The following is an 18860-nucleotide window of genomic DNA, read 5'->3' on the forward strand; positions in this document are numbered from 1 at the left end:
CTGTGATCGCGTGGGTTTTCTCCGGGCGCACTGGTTTCCTCCCACATTCCAAGGACGTGCAGGTTTGTAGGTTAATTGGCTTCTGTAAATTGTTAATTGGCATCTGTAAAATCGACCCTGGTGTGTAGGATAGAATTAGTGTATGGGGTGATTGTCAGCGTGGACTCGGAGGGGCTGTCTCCACTCTGTATCTCTAGACTAATCTAAAGATTGAACCAGTGGACGGGTGATCATTGTGTTTAAGAAGGAACTGCAGATGCTGGAAAATTGAAGGTACACAAAAATGCTGGAGAAACTCAGCGGGTGCAGCAGCATCTATGGAGCGAAGGAAATAGGCAACGTTTCGGGCCGTTTCTCCTCCCCTTCCCTTCCTCAGCCCTTGGGCTCCTCCTCCTCCTTTTTCCTTTCTTCTCCCCTCCCGTGCACCCCCCCCCCCCCCCATCAGTCTGAAAAATATTTTTGGCCCAAAACGTTGCCTATTTCCTTCGCCCCATAGATGCTGCTGTACCCGCTGAGTTTCTCCAGCATTTTTGTGTACCGACAGATGATCATTGATTGGCACAGACTTGGTGGGTTGAAAGATCTGTATCCATGCTGTATCTCTAAACTAAACTAAACTAAACAATCAAGTTAGCTGCATTATCCAGGATGACACCTAAGGGATGATGGAACGGCACACCAACAGAGAACTAAAGTGTTCTTTCACACATCACAGAACCAAACATCTATCTGAGCAGGACCAAACTGAAGTATGCCCCCACTCCAACCTACCTCGGAGTGACCCTTGACAGGACCCTATCCTTCAAGGAACATCTCAAAAGAACAGCAGCTAAGGTGAAGTCCAGAAACAATCTCCTCAGTAAGCTTGCTGGCTCAAAGTGGGGGGCAGCAGCCCCCACACTGCGCATTTCAGCACTAGCCCTTGCATTTTCTTCAGCCGAATATTGTGCCCCTGTTTGGTCCAGGTCATCCCACACACATCATGTGGATACCCAATTGAACTCAACAATGAGGATCATCACAGGAACAATCCGCTCAACACCACTCCCCTAGCTCCCTGTCCTATCCAACATAGCCCCTCCACACATCCGGCGAGTAGTCCTCACTCAAAGGATGCTCCAAAAGACCAAAAACTCCCCTCATCTGCCAATTCACATGGACATCTTCAACCCACCCACTGCGCGACTTCCATCTAGACGACCAATTTGGAAGAACCCACCACCAGCTGATTTCACCATCCAATCAGCTTGGAAAAGGGAATGGGAGTCCAAGGACGTCCCAAATAAACATCTGGTGTCAGACCCCACCCTACCGGTCCTTGGCACCAATCTCCCAAGGAAGCAGTGGACGACGCTGAATAGATTCAGGACTGGACATGGCCCCTGCTTGGCCAGCCTTCACAAATGGGGCAGCAGTCCAACCCCATGGTGTGCTTGTGGAGAGCAGCAAACAATGCAACACCTCATTGAAGCATGCCCTCAACAAAGACTCAAAGGAGGACTTGTCACCCTTCATACAGCAGATCAAGAGGCAACTGCTTGGCTAAAGGACATTGCATTCGCTAAATAAATACACATCTGAGAAGTATCCTAAGTGGCGGAGAAGTTGAGTAGGCTGGGCCTCTATTCCTTGGAGCTCAGGAGGACGAGGAGTGATCTTATCGAGGTGTATAAAATCATGAGAGGAATAGATCGGGTAGAGGCACAGTTTCTCTTGCCCAGATTTGGGGACTCGAGAACCGGATGATACAGGTTTAAGGTGAGGGGGGAAAGATTTAATAGGAATCTGAGGGGTAACTTTTTCAAGCAAAGGGTGGTGGGTGTATGGGATGAGCTGCCAGGGGAGGTAGTTGAGGCAGGGACTATCGCAACGTTTAAGAAACATTTAGGCAGGTAAGTGGATAGGGCAGGTTTAGAGTCCTATAGGCTGAACACAGGCAGGAAGGACTCGTGAAGATGGGCGTGTTGGTCGGTGTGGGCAAGTTGGGCCAAAGGGACTTTTTCCACGCAGTATGACTCTATGACTCTGTGAAAAGCATTGGGGAGTCAAGATCATTTACTGTATGATGTGGAATGAGCTTCCAGTGAAGGTGGTGGAGGCAGGTTCGTTTTTATCATTTAAAAATAAATTGGATAGTTATATGGATGGGAAAGGAATGGAGGGTTATGGTCTGAGCGCAGGTATATGGGACTAGGGGAGATTATGTGTTCGGCACGGACTAGAGGGGTCGAGATGGCCTGTTTCCGTGCTGTAATTGTTATATGGTTATATGGTTATATAAGAGTGACTCACCATTAGACTCCACCGACGACTGTGGGGGCCAAGTCAATGGATATTTTTAAGGCAGAGGTAGATAGATTCTTGATTGGTAAGGTTGTCATGGGTTATGGAGAGACGGCAGGAGAATGGAGTTAGGAGCGAAAGATAGATCAGCCATGATTGAACGGCGGAGTAGACTGGATGGGCCGAATGCCGTCATTCTGCTTCTATCACATGAACTTATGAACATCCACCCTCTGACCTGCTCTGAAGGCTTGGTAATCAACTGATTTCTCCAGGTACATCACTGGTTGGAGATGCAACCAACCCCTCAGCTCCCCCTGCACATGATGTTGACACCGGGGAGATGTGACAACAGCAACAACATTCATGTGGACAGTGCCAACCATAGCTCAAATATCCCAAGGCACTAAACCAAAAGTCTGTAGCCTTATCTTGCTCTGGAATTTTATTTCATTCACATGTTTAAACTGTAATGTTTTATTATTAATGTTTAATGTTTTGTGTGTCATTCTTAATCGTTTACTGTATGATGTGTTGTTACTTGTGAGCGGAGCACCAAGGCAAATTCCTTGTATGTGTATATACTTGCCCAATAAACGTATTCATTCATTCATTCATTCATTCATTCATTCATTCATTCAGGATTAACAAAGAAAGGAGGCATATTGGGTAGATAGCAGGGAGAATGATCAAATGCAGGTTTTCAGGAGAATCTTAAAGAAGGAACTGTGAATCAATAAATCCTTACAAGACATTCGGTATTCAAGACCATGCCGGTTCTTTGCAGAGTAATCCAATCTTTCCCATTGTCCTTCTCTTTCCCCAGAGCCCTGCTCTTTGCTCTTTCTCCAAATCCAATTCCATACCCTTTGGAAAGCCCAGTTTCCCCCAACCTTGTAGCCAGAGATGTTTATTTAAGGAAAGCTTGGTAGCTGAAAACAAGGATATTGATTTTAAACCTTTCTTCAACATGAGCGTATGACTGTCAACAGGACACAACAGGGGTGGCACAGTGGCGCAAGGATAGAGTTGCTGCCTTATAATGCCCCTGTCCCACTTCGGAAACTTGAACGGAAACCTCTGGAGACTATGCACCCCACCCAAGGTTTCCGTGCGGTTCCCGGAGGTTTTTGTCAGTCTCCCTACCTGCTTCCACTACCTGCAACCTCCGGTAACCACCTGCAACCTCCGGGAACCGCACGGAAACCTTGGGTGGGGTGCATAGTCTCCAGAGGTTTCCGTTCAGGTTTCCGAAATGGGACAGGGGCATTACAGCGCCAGAGACCCTCATCCGATCCTGACTATGAGTGCTGTCTGTACGGAGTTTGATGGAACAAAATCGAGTAAAATTCAACAAAGTGCATTTCATTACAGGGTCTTAGGGGTGTGGGACGAAACTGGGGCACCCGGAGAAAACCCCACGCAGCCACAGGGAGAACGTGCAAACTCCATACAGACAGCACCCATAGTCTGGATCGAACCCGGGTCTCTGGCGCTGTGAGGCAGCAACTCTACCGCTGCCGGCCACTGGAATTAGGCTCGTTAGCGCTGGTGCGGGACAAACACAAAGGATGGGCAGCTGACCTTTGAACAGGATCAAATAGAAATGAAAACACTCATTTCATCAATGAATCCAAGTGCACAATTTATCCTTGAGCAGATTAAAGCTGGCACCTGAAACTTTCTTTAAATCAGATTAGACCTCAAATCTACCGAGATATTTTTCAAGGTGTCTCTCCCTAGAAGCCACATCACAATAAGGGCAGCAATTAAACCTTGCACCTGACAATGCTTCTTGCAATTAGCTTTTGTAATTTATGTTTTTGCACAACGGTGATTTTCTCATCAGGACACAGTCTGGTGTTGTGTTTAATGACAGGTGCCTCGAACAATATCAATACTGTCTCCGAAAGACAGTAAAACAATGCTTCAGCGCGCTAATGTGCCAACCTGCTCGTAAATTGTGAACAATCCAATTCATTTATTAGGCATGAAGATTAACAATAGGTCGGTGCAAAAGCGCGATCTATCACACTCGCTCCTGACTAAACGAAAGGAAGCTGGAGAACATATCTCAACACGAGGGGGGCGGCATGGCAGGGCAGCAGTAGAATTCACAACTCCACAACTCACTCCTCTCCTCTGGCTTCACTTTAGACTTTAAGAGACTCCTTTTGATTTCTTTGATCCAAGGCCTTTGTCCGCCCATCATCCAGTGGGCGGCACGGCAGAGTTGCTCCCTCAAAGCGCCAGAGACCCCTGCTCAATCCTGACCGTGGGTGCTGCCTGTACGGAGTTTACATATTCTCCCCTTGACCTGCGTGGGCTTTCTCTGGGTTCGCCGGTTTCCTCTCACTCTCCAAAGGCGTGCTGGTTTGTAGGTTAATTGGCTTTGGTAAAATAGTGGAAAAAAATGTCCCTGGTCTAGGTTTAGTGATACAGCATGGAACCAGGCCCTTCAGCCCACCGAGTCCGTGTTGACCAGTTAATCAGGAATGTGCTTAGGGATGGGAATACTCCACTGGACTGTGTGTTTGCACATGACAATAAAAGCACCTTTGACCATTGAGTTCCTATTACACCAGAACGTCCCATATTCAATGATCCAATTCAATCATACTTTATTGTCACCTGTACCTAGGTGCAGTAAAATTCGTTGTTTTTCATACAATACACAAAGTACACAAAAGTGTCGCCATGTTTCTGATGCCATCATAGTTACAAAGAATACTTGCTCATTGTTCTTTATCCCTCCACATCACCATCTACATCTCTCGTTGCCCTTATCCCTAACCAGTCTGAAGAAGGGTCTCGACCCAAACTCTCTCCAGAGATGCTGCCTGGCCCGCTGAGTTACTCCAGCTTTTTGTGTCTATCTTCGGTTTAATCCAGCATCTGGAGTTCCTTCTCACATGCACTTGTTAGAGTCATGTTTTCAAGAGAGAGTTAGATTTAGCTCTTAGGGGCTAAAGGAATTGAGGGATATGTGGAAAAAGCAGGAACAGGGTAGTGATTTTGGATGATCAGCCATGATCATATTCAATGGTGGTGCTGGCTCGAAGGGCCAAATGGCCTACTCCTGCGCCTATTTTCTATGTTTCTATGTTGGTCCCTCTTCACTCTCGCCGTCTCAACCCAACCCCATGTCGGGCCCCTCTTAGTTCTCGGCAGCTGAAAGACAGTACATGATTACATGGTTGTGCTGCTGCAAGTAAGAATCTCATTGTTCTAGCTGGGACATATAACAATACAACACTCTTGCCTCTCGACTAGAGCTGTAGGAAATCAGGGACCTTCACGTGGTCCGCCCTGTTTCGACGAATGCAATCAAGCTGGCCTGCGCAATCAAATAAGATCAAACAGAACAAGTTGTCCTACAACTTTAGGCTGTGCACGCCATACGCAAGGAGAAGAAGGAAAGAAAGGAGTAGATAGGGTAAATGCACAGAGTCTTTCACACACTGGGTGAGGGAATCAAGAACCAGCGGACATAGGTTGAAAGATGAGAGGGGAAAGATTTAATAGCAACCTGAGGGGAAACTTTTTCCATACAGAGGGTTGTGGGTACAGGGAACTTTGCTGCCAGAGGAGGTAGTTGAGGCAAGTACTATGACAGCATTAAAAAGACACTGGGACAGGTCTGGAGGGATGTGGCACTAACATAGGCAAATGGTACTAGCTTAGATGGGGCATTTTGGTCGGCATGGACTAGATGGGCCGAAGGAGCTGTTCCTGTGCAGCATGACTTTATGCCTCTGCAAGCTGAAATCAATGGAAAGCAATAAAATGGAGCTGAATTCCACTCGCCCGCAACACTCAACATTATGACGGCTTACATGTAACCTCGTTGAATCTCTGTTTGTTATCCCGTTGTAGCCATGTTTAATTAATTGACTGGGAGGATTCTCTCAGCCATCCCACGACACAATTATTCGAGATCCATGTGGCACATGAAACAAGTGACACCTGCCAAAAGTGGATTGTGAAGCACACTGTGTTCCCTGGTTCACTTTGCCCGCTGCAGCACACATAGAGATGCTGGTGTTTGCTAACGAGTACTTTAAGCTGGCGTGATTCGCTTGGATGCACCGATTGATCCTTTATTCATCGGCAGGGAAGGAAATCTGACCAGTTTTCTAATCGGGGGATTCATCGGAGAACGCTACAAAAGCAAATCTGCGCTAGCGCAAGCAAGACCGCTGCTCCTGCGGAACAGAAAGGCTCAACGGCAACTTTCAAGAGAGAACTGCAATTTTTACATAAGCAAGAATATTGAATACTAAAAACGGAATTAAAACCGTATAGTGAGAAGCCTGGATGTGGAGTGGATATTTCCACTGGTGGGAGAGTCTAGGACCAGAGGCTCCAGCCTCAGAATAAAAGGACGTACCTTTAGAAAGGAGATGAGGAGGAATTTCTTTAGTCAGAGGGTGGTGAATCTGTGGAATTAATTGCAGCAAATGGCTGTGGAGGCCAAGTCATTGGGTATTTTTAAAGCGGTGTTTGAAAATTCTTGATTAGTAAGCTTGCCGAAGTTTTATGGGGAGAAGGCAGGAGAATGGAGTTGAGAGGGAAAGATAGATCAGCCAATATTGAATGGCAGAGTAGATTCTTTAGACTTTCCATTTTAGAGATCCAGCACAAAAAAGTACATGTGTAACAACATAAAAACTAATAGTAAGAGTTTTTATAGCTATATAAAAAGAAAAAGGGTGGCTAAGGTGAACGTTGGTCCATTGGAGGGTGAGACTGGAGAGTTGTTGGTGGGGAACATGGAAATGGCAAAGGCATTAAATGAGTATTTTGTATCAGTCTTCACCATAGAAGACACAAAAAATATTCCAACGCTGGATAAACAGGGGGCGGTAGGAATGGAGGAGCTAAATACTATTAAGATCACCAAGGAGGTGGTATTAGGGAAATTAATGAGACTGAAGGAGGATAAATCCCCTGGGCCTGATGGATTACATCCAAGGGTCTTGAGGGAGATAGCGGTGGGGATTGTGGATGCATTGGTGATAATTTTCCAAAACTCCCTGGAGACAGGAACGGTCCCAGTGGATTGGAAAATGGCCAATGTAACACCTATATTTAAAAAAGGAAGTAAACAGAAGGCGGGTAACTATAGACCGGTTAGTCTAACATCGGTGGTGGGTAAAATGTTAGAGACAATTATTAAAGAAACACTAACGGGGCACTTGGATAAACATGACTTCATCGGACAGAACCAGCATGGTTTTGTGAAGGGGAAGTCCTGTTTAACGAATCTGCTCGAATTCTTTGAGGAAGTAACAACCCGGGTGGATAAAGGGGAACCGGTGGATGTGGTATACTTGGACTTCCAAAAGGCTTTTGACAAGGTGCCACATAAGAGACTATTGCTAAAAATAAAAAATTATGGGATTGGGGGTAATATATTAGCATGGGTAGAGGATTGGCTAACAAATAGGAAGCAGAGAGTGGGGATAAATGGTTCATACTCGGGATGGCAACCGGTAACTAGCGGGGTTCCGCAAGGGTCGGTGCTGGGACCCCAGTTGTTCACAATTTATATAAATGATTTGGAGGAGGGAACCAAGTGTAATATATCAAAATTTGCGGACGATACAAAAATGGGAGGAAAAGTAGGGGATGAGGAGGATAGGAAGAGTCTGCAAAAGGATATAGATAAGTTAGGTGAGTGGGCAACAACTTGGCAGATGAAATTTAATACTAATAAATGTGAAGTCATTCACTTTGGGAAAAAAAATGATAGGGCAAGTTATTTTCTAAATGAGGAGGAGCTGCGTTGTAATGCAACGCAAAGGGATCTAGGGGTAGTAGTACATGAATCACTAAAAGTTAGTATGCAGGTGCAGCAAGCAATCAGGAAGGCCAATGGAGTTTTGGCCTTTATTGCTAGGGGGATTGAGTATAAAAACACGGAGGTCTTGCTGCAGCTGTACACAGTATTAGTGAGACCACATTTGGAATACTGTGTACAGTTCTGGGGTCCATACTTAAGAAAGGATGTACTAGCCCTGGAGGCAGTGCAGCGAAGGTTTACAAGATTAATTCCTGCAATGAGGGGATTGACATATGAGGAAATGTTAAATAGGCTGGAACTCTACTCTTTGGAGTTTAGAAGAATGAGAGGCGATCTCATTGAAACGTATAAGATCGTGAGGGGCCTTGATCGGGTGGATGCACCGAGGATGTTCCCAATGATCGGGGAAACTAGAACTAGGGGACATAGTTGCAGAATAAGGGGGGGCTCTTTTAAAACTGAGATGAGGAAGAACTTCTTCACCCAGAGGGTGGTTAATTTATGGAATTCACTGCCCCAGGGAGCAGTGGAAGCAGAAACATTAAATATATTTAAATCTAAAATAGATGGTTTTTTAGCTGCCAAGGGGATAAGGGGCTACGGGGAGAGGGCAGGGATATGGACCTAGGTATGGTTAGTATAGTAAGACCTGAGTGATCTCCTGGACAAGTGTCGATCGCCTGGATTGGGGTCGGAGAGGAATTTCCCGGATTTTTTTCCCGAATTGGACCTGGGTTTTTATCCGGTTTTTTGCCTCCCCCAGGAGATCACGCGGTTCTTGGGGTGGAGAGGGGAGATAGAGGTATAAAGGGGAGGGTAGTGTCTTGTGTTCTGTGTCTTGTGTCTACTGTTTGTGGGTAAGGGTGTCTGTTTAGTGTTCAGCCATGAGCGAATGGCGGTGCGGGCTCGACGGACCTGGTGGTCTACTCTCGCACCTACTTTCTATGATTCTATGATTCTATGTGAGCTAACGATCGCCCCGTACACTAACACAATCCTACACAATAGGGACAATTTACAACTTTACTGAAAACAATTAACCCGCAAGTCTGTACATCTTTGGAATGTGGGAGGAAACCGGAGCACCCGGAGAACACCCACATGGTCACAGGGAGAACGTACAAACTCCATACAGACAGCACCCATAGTCAGGATCGAAACCCAGGTCTCTGGCGCTGTGAGGCAGCAACTCTACCACTGCGCCACTGTGCTACCTCGATGGGTCGAATGACCTAATTCTGCTCCTTTGACTTACAAACTTATGAAGAGTAAATTGCAAAGCCAAGGGAAATGGGCAGGGTTCGGTATTAGTTGACTAGTTCTTCCAAAGAACCGATACGGCAATTGAACGGTGTCTTTCCGCGCATATGTCTCGGGCTCAGAAGTTATGGGTTGGCATCATTTCCTGGCTGGCTGTCTCCTGGTCTTTGTATTCTCGTTAGATTAAACCATGTCACTGAAGACAACACCAGGCAATGGGCGGCACATTTACAAAGGCTATTGGAATCTCATGGCCATGAAGTTTAATAGCCGACCTCCTGAACCTGTTCAATTTAAAAGTAAAGGAACAATTAGGCACGTACATGGATAGGGTAGGTTTAGAGGGATATTGGCCAAATGCAGGTAGGTGGGACTAGTTGGTCGTGTTGGTATAATGGGGCATGTTGGTCGGTGTGGACAAGTTGGGTGGAAGGGCCTGTTTCCACACTGTATGACTCCATGATTCTAAAGAAAGAAAAAAACAATGAAGAAGGGAACTTGGTGAATCAGAGTCTAAAGGGCCTGACCCACTTGGCCGTCATTTGCGCCTCATTTACACGTCATATGTAAAATAGGTCGACGCGTTGTGATGCATGGGTAGCGTGTGGGTAGCGCGGGATGGGCGCATGGAGAGGCGTGGAATTGAGCGCGGTATCGCGCGGCGCTCCAGGAATTTGTACTGTACGAAATCCTCGCGCGCCACCTGCGTGACGTATCGCGTACGCACGCTGATGCATTAGCATCGCACGCTGCGTCCCGACGTCTCACTTCACCATGCGTAACCATGCGTCGCTGCGCGCCGCACGGTATTCTAATGACGTCACGCGCACCAGACGGCACGATGACACGTGATTTGCGCGCGACGTCGCGCGTAACGCCGCATCGACCTATTTTACATATGACGCATAAATGAGGCGCAATTGACGGCCAAGTGGGACAGGCCCTTAAGTAAGTAAGTAAAAAGAGGAAGTAAAAACAGGATGAGTTTAAAGTGCGAAATAGGGACATAAAGGAAATATAACAATTAAAAATAATGAGCACATTATAACCCACTTTATTTCAAGTACTTGAGAAAGTGACGTCAGGGGAATGTGAATTGTGCGAACGTTTTAGCCTAGTGTCCTAAAATGACTTTCACAAAATAATCTTTCAGAAAGACGGCACGGTGGCGCAGTGGTAGAGTTACTGCCTTACAGCGCCAGAGACCCGGGTTCGATCCTGACTACGGGTGCTGTCTGTACGGAGTTTGTACGTTCTCTCTGTGACTGCGTGGGTTTTCTCTGGGTGCTCCAGTTTCCTCCCACATCCCAGGTTTGTATGTTAATTGGCTTCGATAAATTGTCCCTAGCGTGTGTCGGGAAGAACTCGTGCAAACGGGTGATTGCTGGTCGGCGCGGATTCGGTGGGCCGATAGGCCTGTTTCCAAGCTGTACCTCTAAACTGAACTAAATAAACTAAACTAATCCATCTTATTGTTTAAGAAGGAACTGCAGATGCTGGAAAATCGAAGGTACACAAAAATGCTGGAGAAACTCAGCGGGTGCAGCAGCATCTACGGAGCGAAGGAAATAGGCAACTTTTCGGGCCGAACCCCTTCTTATTTGCACGTGTAAGCATTCAACCAACTTTGCACCAAGGAAGAGGCTGCCTTCTGAATCTAGCAGGACTGCACATCGCACAACTGGCACATGAGAAATATATTTTCTGGCAACATTTAAGCTCAACAAACCATTCATTGTCTGTTTGTCTGAGAACCTGCAGCTTCGATTATTCCTACTCTAGATCTCCAAGGTTGAGTTTCGTGTCAGCTCTATAAATCAATAGCACAATGAATGGAATGGCAATGTCCTGCCCAGAGTAACGATTTTGAATTGGCTGCAGATTCCTGCAATTTCACATCAGGTAATTAATTCCAATAGAGAGTCTCATTACATGTTTTTTTCTGAAGTTAATGGGGAAGTGACAATAACACCCAGTGATTATAGGGATTAATAGTTTCATAGATACTTGACTAGTAATCTTAAAGAGCACTTTCATATCCTATCATCAATGGGGCATTTGAAGTTTAGCTAATTAAATAAAGCTGGGTTTAGTGACATGAGGTTAATTGGATAGGACACGTTTGGAGGGGTATGGGCCAAACGCAGGTAGGTGGACTAATGTAGATGGGATATGTTGGTTAGCGTGGGCAAGTTGGGCCGAAGGGCCTGTTTCCACGCTGTATGACTCTATGAGTCTATGATGATAGTTTAGTTTAGTTTAGAGACACAGAATGGAAACAGGCCCTTCAGCCCACCGAGTCTGCACCAACCAATGATCACATACACGAGTTCTATCCCACACACTGGGGGCAATTTACCAAAGCCAATTAACCAACAAACCCACACGTCTCTCGAGTGTGGGAGAAAACCAGAGCATCCCCAGAGAAAACCCCACGCGGTCACAGGGGGAACGTACAAACTCCGTACAGACAAAACCCATGGTCAGGATCGAACCCGGGTCTCTGGCGCTGTAAGACAGCCACTCGATCGCTGTGCCGCCATGCCACCCACTCCTCCAGATTCAGGGTCATTTCTTCCTAGCTCCTATCAGGCAACTGAACCATCCTCTCAACAGCTAGAGAGCAGTCCAGACCTCCCATCTGCCCCATTGGAGACCTTCAAAACATCTCTAATTGAACTTTATAGTACATTATCTTTTACTAAACATTATACCCATTATCCCATGTCTGTACACTGTGGACGGCTTGATTGTAATCATGTATAGGCTTTTCGCTGACTGGATAGCACACCACAAAAAAGCTTTCCATTGTACCTCGGTACACGTGACAATAATGAACTCAATCAAGTATGCCATCTATTTGTAACCAGATGCCTGCCTATCATTCGGTGGCCACGATTCTTCATGACCCACTCAACAATTTTCCGTCCAAACTATTTGGCTCTGGAAAGGTCTCGACTTGACTTGAAAAGGTCTGGCCAATGCCGAAAACTCATCGAAAAAGCAATTCCTATTCAGTGTCAGTCAAGACAAACAATTAAATGTTGGCATCTAACTGTAGTTGCCTCCAGATAAGAGCGCAGACATTTCTGTTTAACAATGTCTACCTGTGTAAATAGCTTCAATGACTTTAATCATCGGTACCTACTCTAAGGACCGCTGAGATCTAACTAGATTCAAATAGCATTCATATACCAGAGTTGTTCTGCACAAACACCTCAGTGAATTTCCTCTTCCTTTAAGTAGAATACTAATATCATCATGTACAACCACAACTGTTTATTTGGAGAGATAATGACACAATGAATTATCAGTCCGTTCAACTTCATTTGTACAATCGTATTTTTCATGACTCATGGAGCATTGATCTGAAGACATGGCTTGCATTCGATTAATAGTGAACATAGACACAAAATGCTGGAGTAACTCAGTGGGACAGGCAGCATCTCTGGAGAGAAGGAACACGCGAGGCTTCGGGTCGAGACCCTTCTTCAGACTTAATCCTCTGACATTGTCGCCACTTCCAACGGGATCCCACCGCTAGCCACATCTTCCCACCTCCCCCCGTTTTCCTGGTGTTTTCCGCAGAGACCGTTCCCTCTGCAACTCCCTTGTTAACTCATCCCTTCCCACCCAAACCACCCCCTCCCCAGGTACTTTCCCCTGCAACCGCAGGAGATGCAACACCTGTCTCTATACCACCTCCCTCGACTCCGACCAAGGACCCTGACAGGACTTTCAGGTGAGGCAGAGGTTCACTTACACCTCCTCTATCCAGGTGAGTCTGAAGAAGGGTCTCGACCCGAAACCATCCATTCCTTCTCTCCAGAGATGCTGCCTGTCCCGCTGAATTACTCCAGCATTTTGAGTCCATCTTTGTGGTAAACCAGTGTCTGCAGTTCCTTTCTACATAGATTAATAATGAACCAGTGCATCAAAATTAATGAGAAGAAAATTTCTTTTGATCAGCTGATTAATCTCCAACTTGAATAAATAATGTACAGCCAAATATGCTTCAGGAAACAAAATGATGAAGTCGGAATGCATTCATGGACTTTTAAAGTAATTCATACAGGTAATATTGAAGCATGCAGTTACCAACATCATTACATGAGGAGGTGATCGATTGAATGGATATTGAGTACAATCACTAATTTTCAACAGCACTTGATAAAACCTGGCTTAAACAAGACCGATAGACAAGAATTTACACCACTGTTTTTTAACTCATTGACTTTTGACAGCTTCAACAAACATACAGTTCGACCTGTAGATGTCAGATCAGTTTTAAATGAGAATGGATCACAATGCCCCTTCTCTGATCAATGTCCCCTTTTCAGTCTAAAGTGTGAGTGTCATAGAGTCATACAGTGTGGAACAGGCCCTGTAGCCCAACTTGCCAACGCCGACCAACATGGCCCATCTACACTAGTCCCACCTGCTTGCATTTGGTCAATATCCCTCTAGATCTATTCTATCCATGTACCTGTCTAAATCTTTCTGAAGTGTTGTGATAGTATTCTTGATTAGACAGATATGACAGATTCTTGATTAGTAAGAGTGTCAGGGGTTATGGGGAGAAAGCAGGAGAATAGGGTTGAGAGGGAAAGATAGATCAGCCATGATTGAATGGTGGAGTAGACTTGATGGGCAGAATGATCTAATTCTGCTCCAAGAACTTATGAAGTCCCTGCCTCAAATACCTCGACCGGCAATGCGTTCCATGCACCCACCACCCTTTGTATAAAAATGTTGCCCCTCGGGTTCTTCGTAAATCTTTCCCCCCTCACTTTGAACCTATGTCCTCTGGCTCTCGATTCCCCTATTCTGGGTATAACACTCTGCGCCTTAACCCGATCTATTCCAATTGTTTGCTGATTTTTTGGATCGATTTAAATCTGCCTTGGGCTCAAGTAGGTTTCTTGGAGAACAGGGCCAACAGCTTTATACATTTCAGTGACCAAGTTTGCTCCTTATGTGTATCTGGGGAGATGAGGAGATTGATTATCGATTCATTCAAATGCAAGTTAGGCAAATTTAGTTTAGAAAATAGCATTTTGAATTGCGGTAACTTGAAACTAAATATAACACCATGGACCACATCTTGCATTATTATGGACTTGTTTTCTCATTACATTTTGGATGAATGTCTTGCTTTTTGCGCAGTTTTTTTCTTTCCACTGTCTTGTGGACTTTAGGTGTACTTTATGTATCATTTACGTTTCAGAATTGATGTGCCTGTAATGCTGCTGCAAGATTCTCATTGTACCTGTAGCTCACCGATCCTGTGCATATGACAATAAACTCGACTTAACTGGACTATGTAATGCACATGGTGTTCTCATTTAAGATAATATTGTCCAAATAGATTTCTCTTGTTGACATGGATATGTTCATTGATACAATAATTACATTTCGAAAATACAGAAAACCTTTGTAAAGTAGGCGTGGCCTTTCCTGCCGGGATCGACCAGAGCTCCAGCAGCGGCGGGACAGCGCTGATACATCGCGGGGCTGGCGATGCCTTACCGGGGATCGCCGTCTGGAGCCCGGAGTGCTGGACCTGCTGCGCCGACATCCTGGAGCTGTGGTTTGCGGGGCTCCCAACGCGGGCGGCGCTGATGGACAGCACGGGGTCCTGCGACTCTGCCCGGCTCGGCCTGCGGACACGGGAGCTGCGGACTCCGGCTGCGGGAGGCGGCTGATCGGGAGGTCCGGGCCGCTGAGGAGGATGTTCACCGTCAGGGTTCGGCGTCGGCGTTCCACCAGCCCGACGTGAGGGCCTGAACATCGGGCCACCCAGGGCGGCGACTGCGGGTGCTAGGAAGGCCTCGACCACGAGTGAACATCTGGGAAGAACGGAGTGGAGGCTGGCTGGACTATGGTGCCTTCCTCACCTTGGTGCCACTGTCTTATGTTGTGTCGTGGACTTTCACTGTTTGTGCTTTTTTTTAAATTCTATTTTATTTTTAATATGTTTTATAATTTATTATTATTTATTTATTTTTATTTTTATGATACTGCCTGTAAGGGAAATTCATTTCGTTGTCTCTAACTGAGACAATGACAATAAATTTGAATACAATACAATACAATACAATACATTTCGAAAATACAGAAAACCAACTCCATGTGTTGAATCAGGCCAACTCCATGTGTTGAATTGCCATTTGCATCATGGCCCATGTGCATCTCATCCAATGTAGAAGAATTAACTTCCACAGATGTAGGGAGCATACTTGAAAACATTAGCGACGCAGTGGTGCTGGTTTCCAACGAGAACGATGACGGACGCACCACACATCTCTGTCCTCCAGTTCCTGCGGACTTCTGCCGTTGGAAGTATAGGATTTTGGCGTGTGTGCTTTATCATCGTTCCTTACAATGCCATGTACGACAGTGATCGCAACTTCTACTGAAATGTGGACGGCCGTTGGATCGCTAGAAGCTTATCCGCCCTTCGACAGGTCTTGTTTTCGGTCCTGCTGGGGGTCCACAGCCCCCTCCTCACCTGGCAAATTACATGGTACCCGTGGCGGGAATGCCCAGGAGTGAAGGAGACTGCAAAACGTGTTGAACACTGCCCAGTCCATCAGGGGCACTGATTCTCCACTATCGAAGGGATCTACAAGAGTTGCTGCCTCAAAAAGGCAGTCAGCATCATCAGAGATCCATCATCATTTCACTACGGCCATCGGGAAGAAGGTATAGGAGCCTGAAAACTGTAACATCCATGTTCAGGAGCAGTTTCTTCTCTACACCCATCTGCCTAGTAAACACAACAACCTCCAAATAGGCTCCGAACTACATAGACTTGGGCGTATTATTTTTGACTTTGCCCTACTATTGTCTATTTATTTGTCTGTTTGTTTCTATATCTACACTGAACTTTCTTTTGTTGTTTATTATGGGTTTTACAGAGTAATATGCTTGCAAATCTGTTGTGCTGTTGCAAGTAAGAATTGCACTGTTCCGTTTCGGGACAAATTACAATAAAACACCATCAACTCTTGAGAGTGGGGACAAATCAAGGTATGGTCCCAGATCAATTAACTAGTTTAGTTTCAAGATACAGAAGAGGCCCTTCAGCCCATTGAGTCAGCACTGACCAGAGATCCTCACACACCAGCACTGTCCTACATACACTAGGGACAATTTACAATTTACAACTTTACCGAAGCCAATTAACCTATAAACCTGTACGTCTTTGGAGTGTGGGAGGAAAAGAACTAACACAGGTCCCGGGCACTCGGAGAAAACCAGCGCACGTCAAGGGGAGCACGTAGAGACTCCATACAGACGGCATCCGAAGTCAGGATCGAACCCGGGTCTCTTGCGCTGTAAGGCAGCGACTCTACCGCTGCGCCACCGTGCCGCCAAGTAGAGGGGGGTGTGGGGGGGGGGGGGGGTGATTTTGTAATAATCTTCTTTAATCTCCTCAGATGTTAAAAGTAAAGGTGGAGATACAGCAGCCCTGACTAATGTTAGACAATTCCCTCCCCGTGTGTGAAGCGATCACTACTTCAGCCAGAATTAGACTCGACATTAGACATGAAGTGAGAAGGCAGTCGGTGATAATCAAGCAATCTGCTCAGCTCTAACATGCACGTATAACTGAGGAAGCATAACACCAGAGACCTGCAAAAAACTATTTAATTAAAACAATGATTGCACATAAACACTTATTTCTTTCAATCGAATAGTGGATAGAGTGAATGTGGAGGGAATGGTTCCACTGGTGGGAGAGTCTAGGACCAGAGGCCCACAGCCTCAGAATAAAAGGAGAAACAACATGCAACAACATGAGTGGGAATTTCTTTAGCTGGTGAATCTGAGGAATTCATTGCCACAGGCGGCTGTGGAGGCCAAGTCAATGGATACTTGTAAGGCGGAGATTGTCAGACTCTTGTTTAGTGTTAGAGGTTATGGGGTGAAAGCAGGAGAATGGGGTTGAGAGGGGAAGACAAATCAGCCATGATTGAATGAGGGAGTAGCCTTGATGGGCCGAATGGCCTAATCCTGCTCAATAGACAATAGACAATAGGTGCAGGAGTAGGCCATTCAGCCCTTTGAGCCAACACCGCCATTCACTGTGATCATGGCTGATCATCCACAATCAGTACCCGGTTCCTGCCTTCCCCCCAAACCCCTTGACTCTGCTATCTTTAACAGCTCTATCTAATTCTCTCTTGAAAGCATCCAAAGAATTGGCCTCCACTGCCTTCTGAGGCCGAGAATTCCACAGATTCACAACTCTCTGGGTGAAAATATTTTTCCTCATCCCCGTTCTTATTCTTAAACTGTGGCCCCTGGTTCTGGACTCCCCCATCATTGGGAACATGTTTCCTGCCTCTAGCATGTCCAATCCCTTAATAATCTTACATGTTTCAATAAGATGATCAGCCATGATCATATTGAATGGCGGTGCAGGCTCGAAGGGCCGAATGGCCTACTCCTGCACCTATTTTCTATGTTTCTAAGATCCCCTCTCATCTAAATTCCAGCAAATACAAGCCCAGTCGCTCCATTCTCTCAGCATATGACAGTCCCGCCATTCCGGGAATTAACCTTGCGAACCTACGCTGCACTCCCTCAATAGCAAGAATGTCCTTCCTCAAATTTGGAGACCAAAACTGCACACAATACTCCAGGTGTGGTCTCACCAGGACCCTGTACAACTGGAGAAGGACCTCTTTTGCTCCTATACTCAACTCCTCTTGTTATGAAGGCATTTGCTCCTGGAACTTTATGAACTTCCTTCACAAAGTACAGATCCCAAACACCACGAGTGTTGAATGGGTACCCAAGCTGTGCCCCTTCCAGGAGTTTTGCCGATGCCACAAAGTAAATGGTGTTCACAAACCCGGGAGCATCCAAGATTGGGATCGCTTCTTACCAGTTTCCCTGGAGATGTGCATGAATGCCTCCACGCCGCTTTCCCCGTAGTTTCCCTCGGAGGCCAGAGTGGAGACGTAGTTCCATCCCAGGGCGGTGACAATATCCACCATCGCCTGCACCTGGTACGAGTCGGGAGGGACCACTCGGGAGAAGAAGTCATACCGGGTGTTGTCACTCAGCTCCGGGGCCGTCGAAGCGTAGCTGATCTGCGGGATCTGAGGGATCAAAAGCCAAGAGATAGCAGTCACAAACCCAGCAAATACAATTGAAGCAAGGAAGTTGAAGCAGAGGAGTTGGGAGGACATGTTGCAGTTTTATAAGATCGAGACTAACAGCTGGAGGAACTCAGCGGGACAGGCAGCACCCATTCCTTCTCTCCAGAGGTGTTGCCTGTCCCGCTGAGTTACTCCAGCTTTTTGTGTCTATCTCCAGTTTAAACCAGCATCTGCAGGTCCTTCCTACACACTTGCAGTTATATAAGACATTGGTGAGGCCTCACTTAGAGTCATAGAGTGATATAGCGTGGAAACAGACCATTTGGCCCAACTTACCCACACCGGCCATGGTGTCCCAGTTACACATAGAAACATAGAAAATAGGTGCAGGAGTAGGC

General features: G+C 46.1%; 1 protein-coding gene across 1 annotated transcript in view; it reads right to left on the bottom strand.

The window, feature by feature from the left end:
* The window catches only part of grm8 (glutamate metabotropic receptor 8), a 272924-nt gene that overhangs the window by 143440 nt on the left and 110624 nt on the right, over positions 1-18860 (bottom strand). The window contains exon 3 of the mRNA XM_033037645.1: positions 18246-18462. Coding sequence (XP_032893536.1) covers positions 18246-18462 — 217 coding nt within the window. The remainder of the gene's footprint in view (positions 1-18245; positions 18463-18860) is intronic.

Source organism: Amblyraja radiata, chromosome 19 (genome assembly GCF_010909765.2).
Source record: "Amblyraja radiata isolate CabotCenter1 chromosome 19, sAmbRad1.1.pri, whole genome shotgun sequence".
NCBI lineage: Eukaryota > Metazoa > Chordata > Chondrichthyes > Rajiformes > Rajidae > Amblyraja > Amblyraja radiata.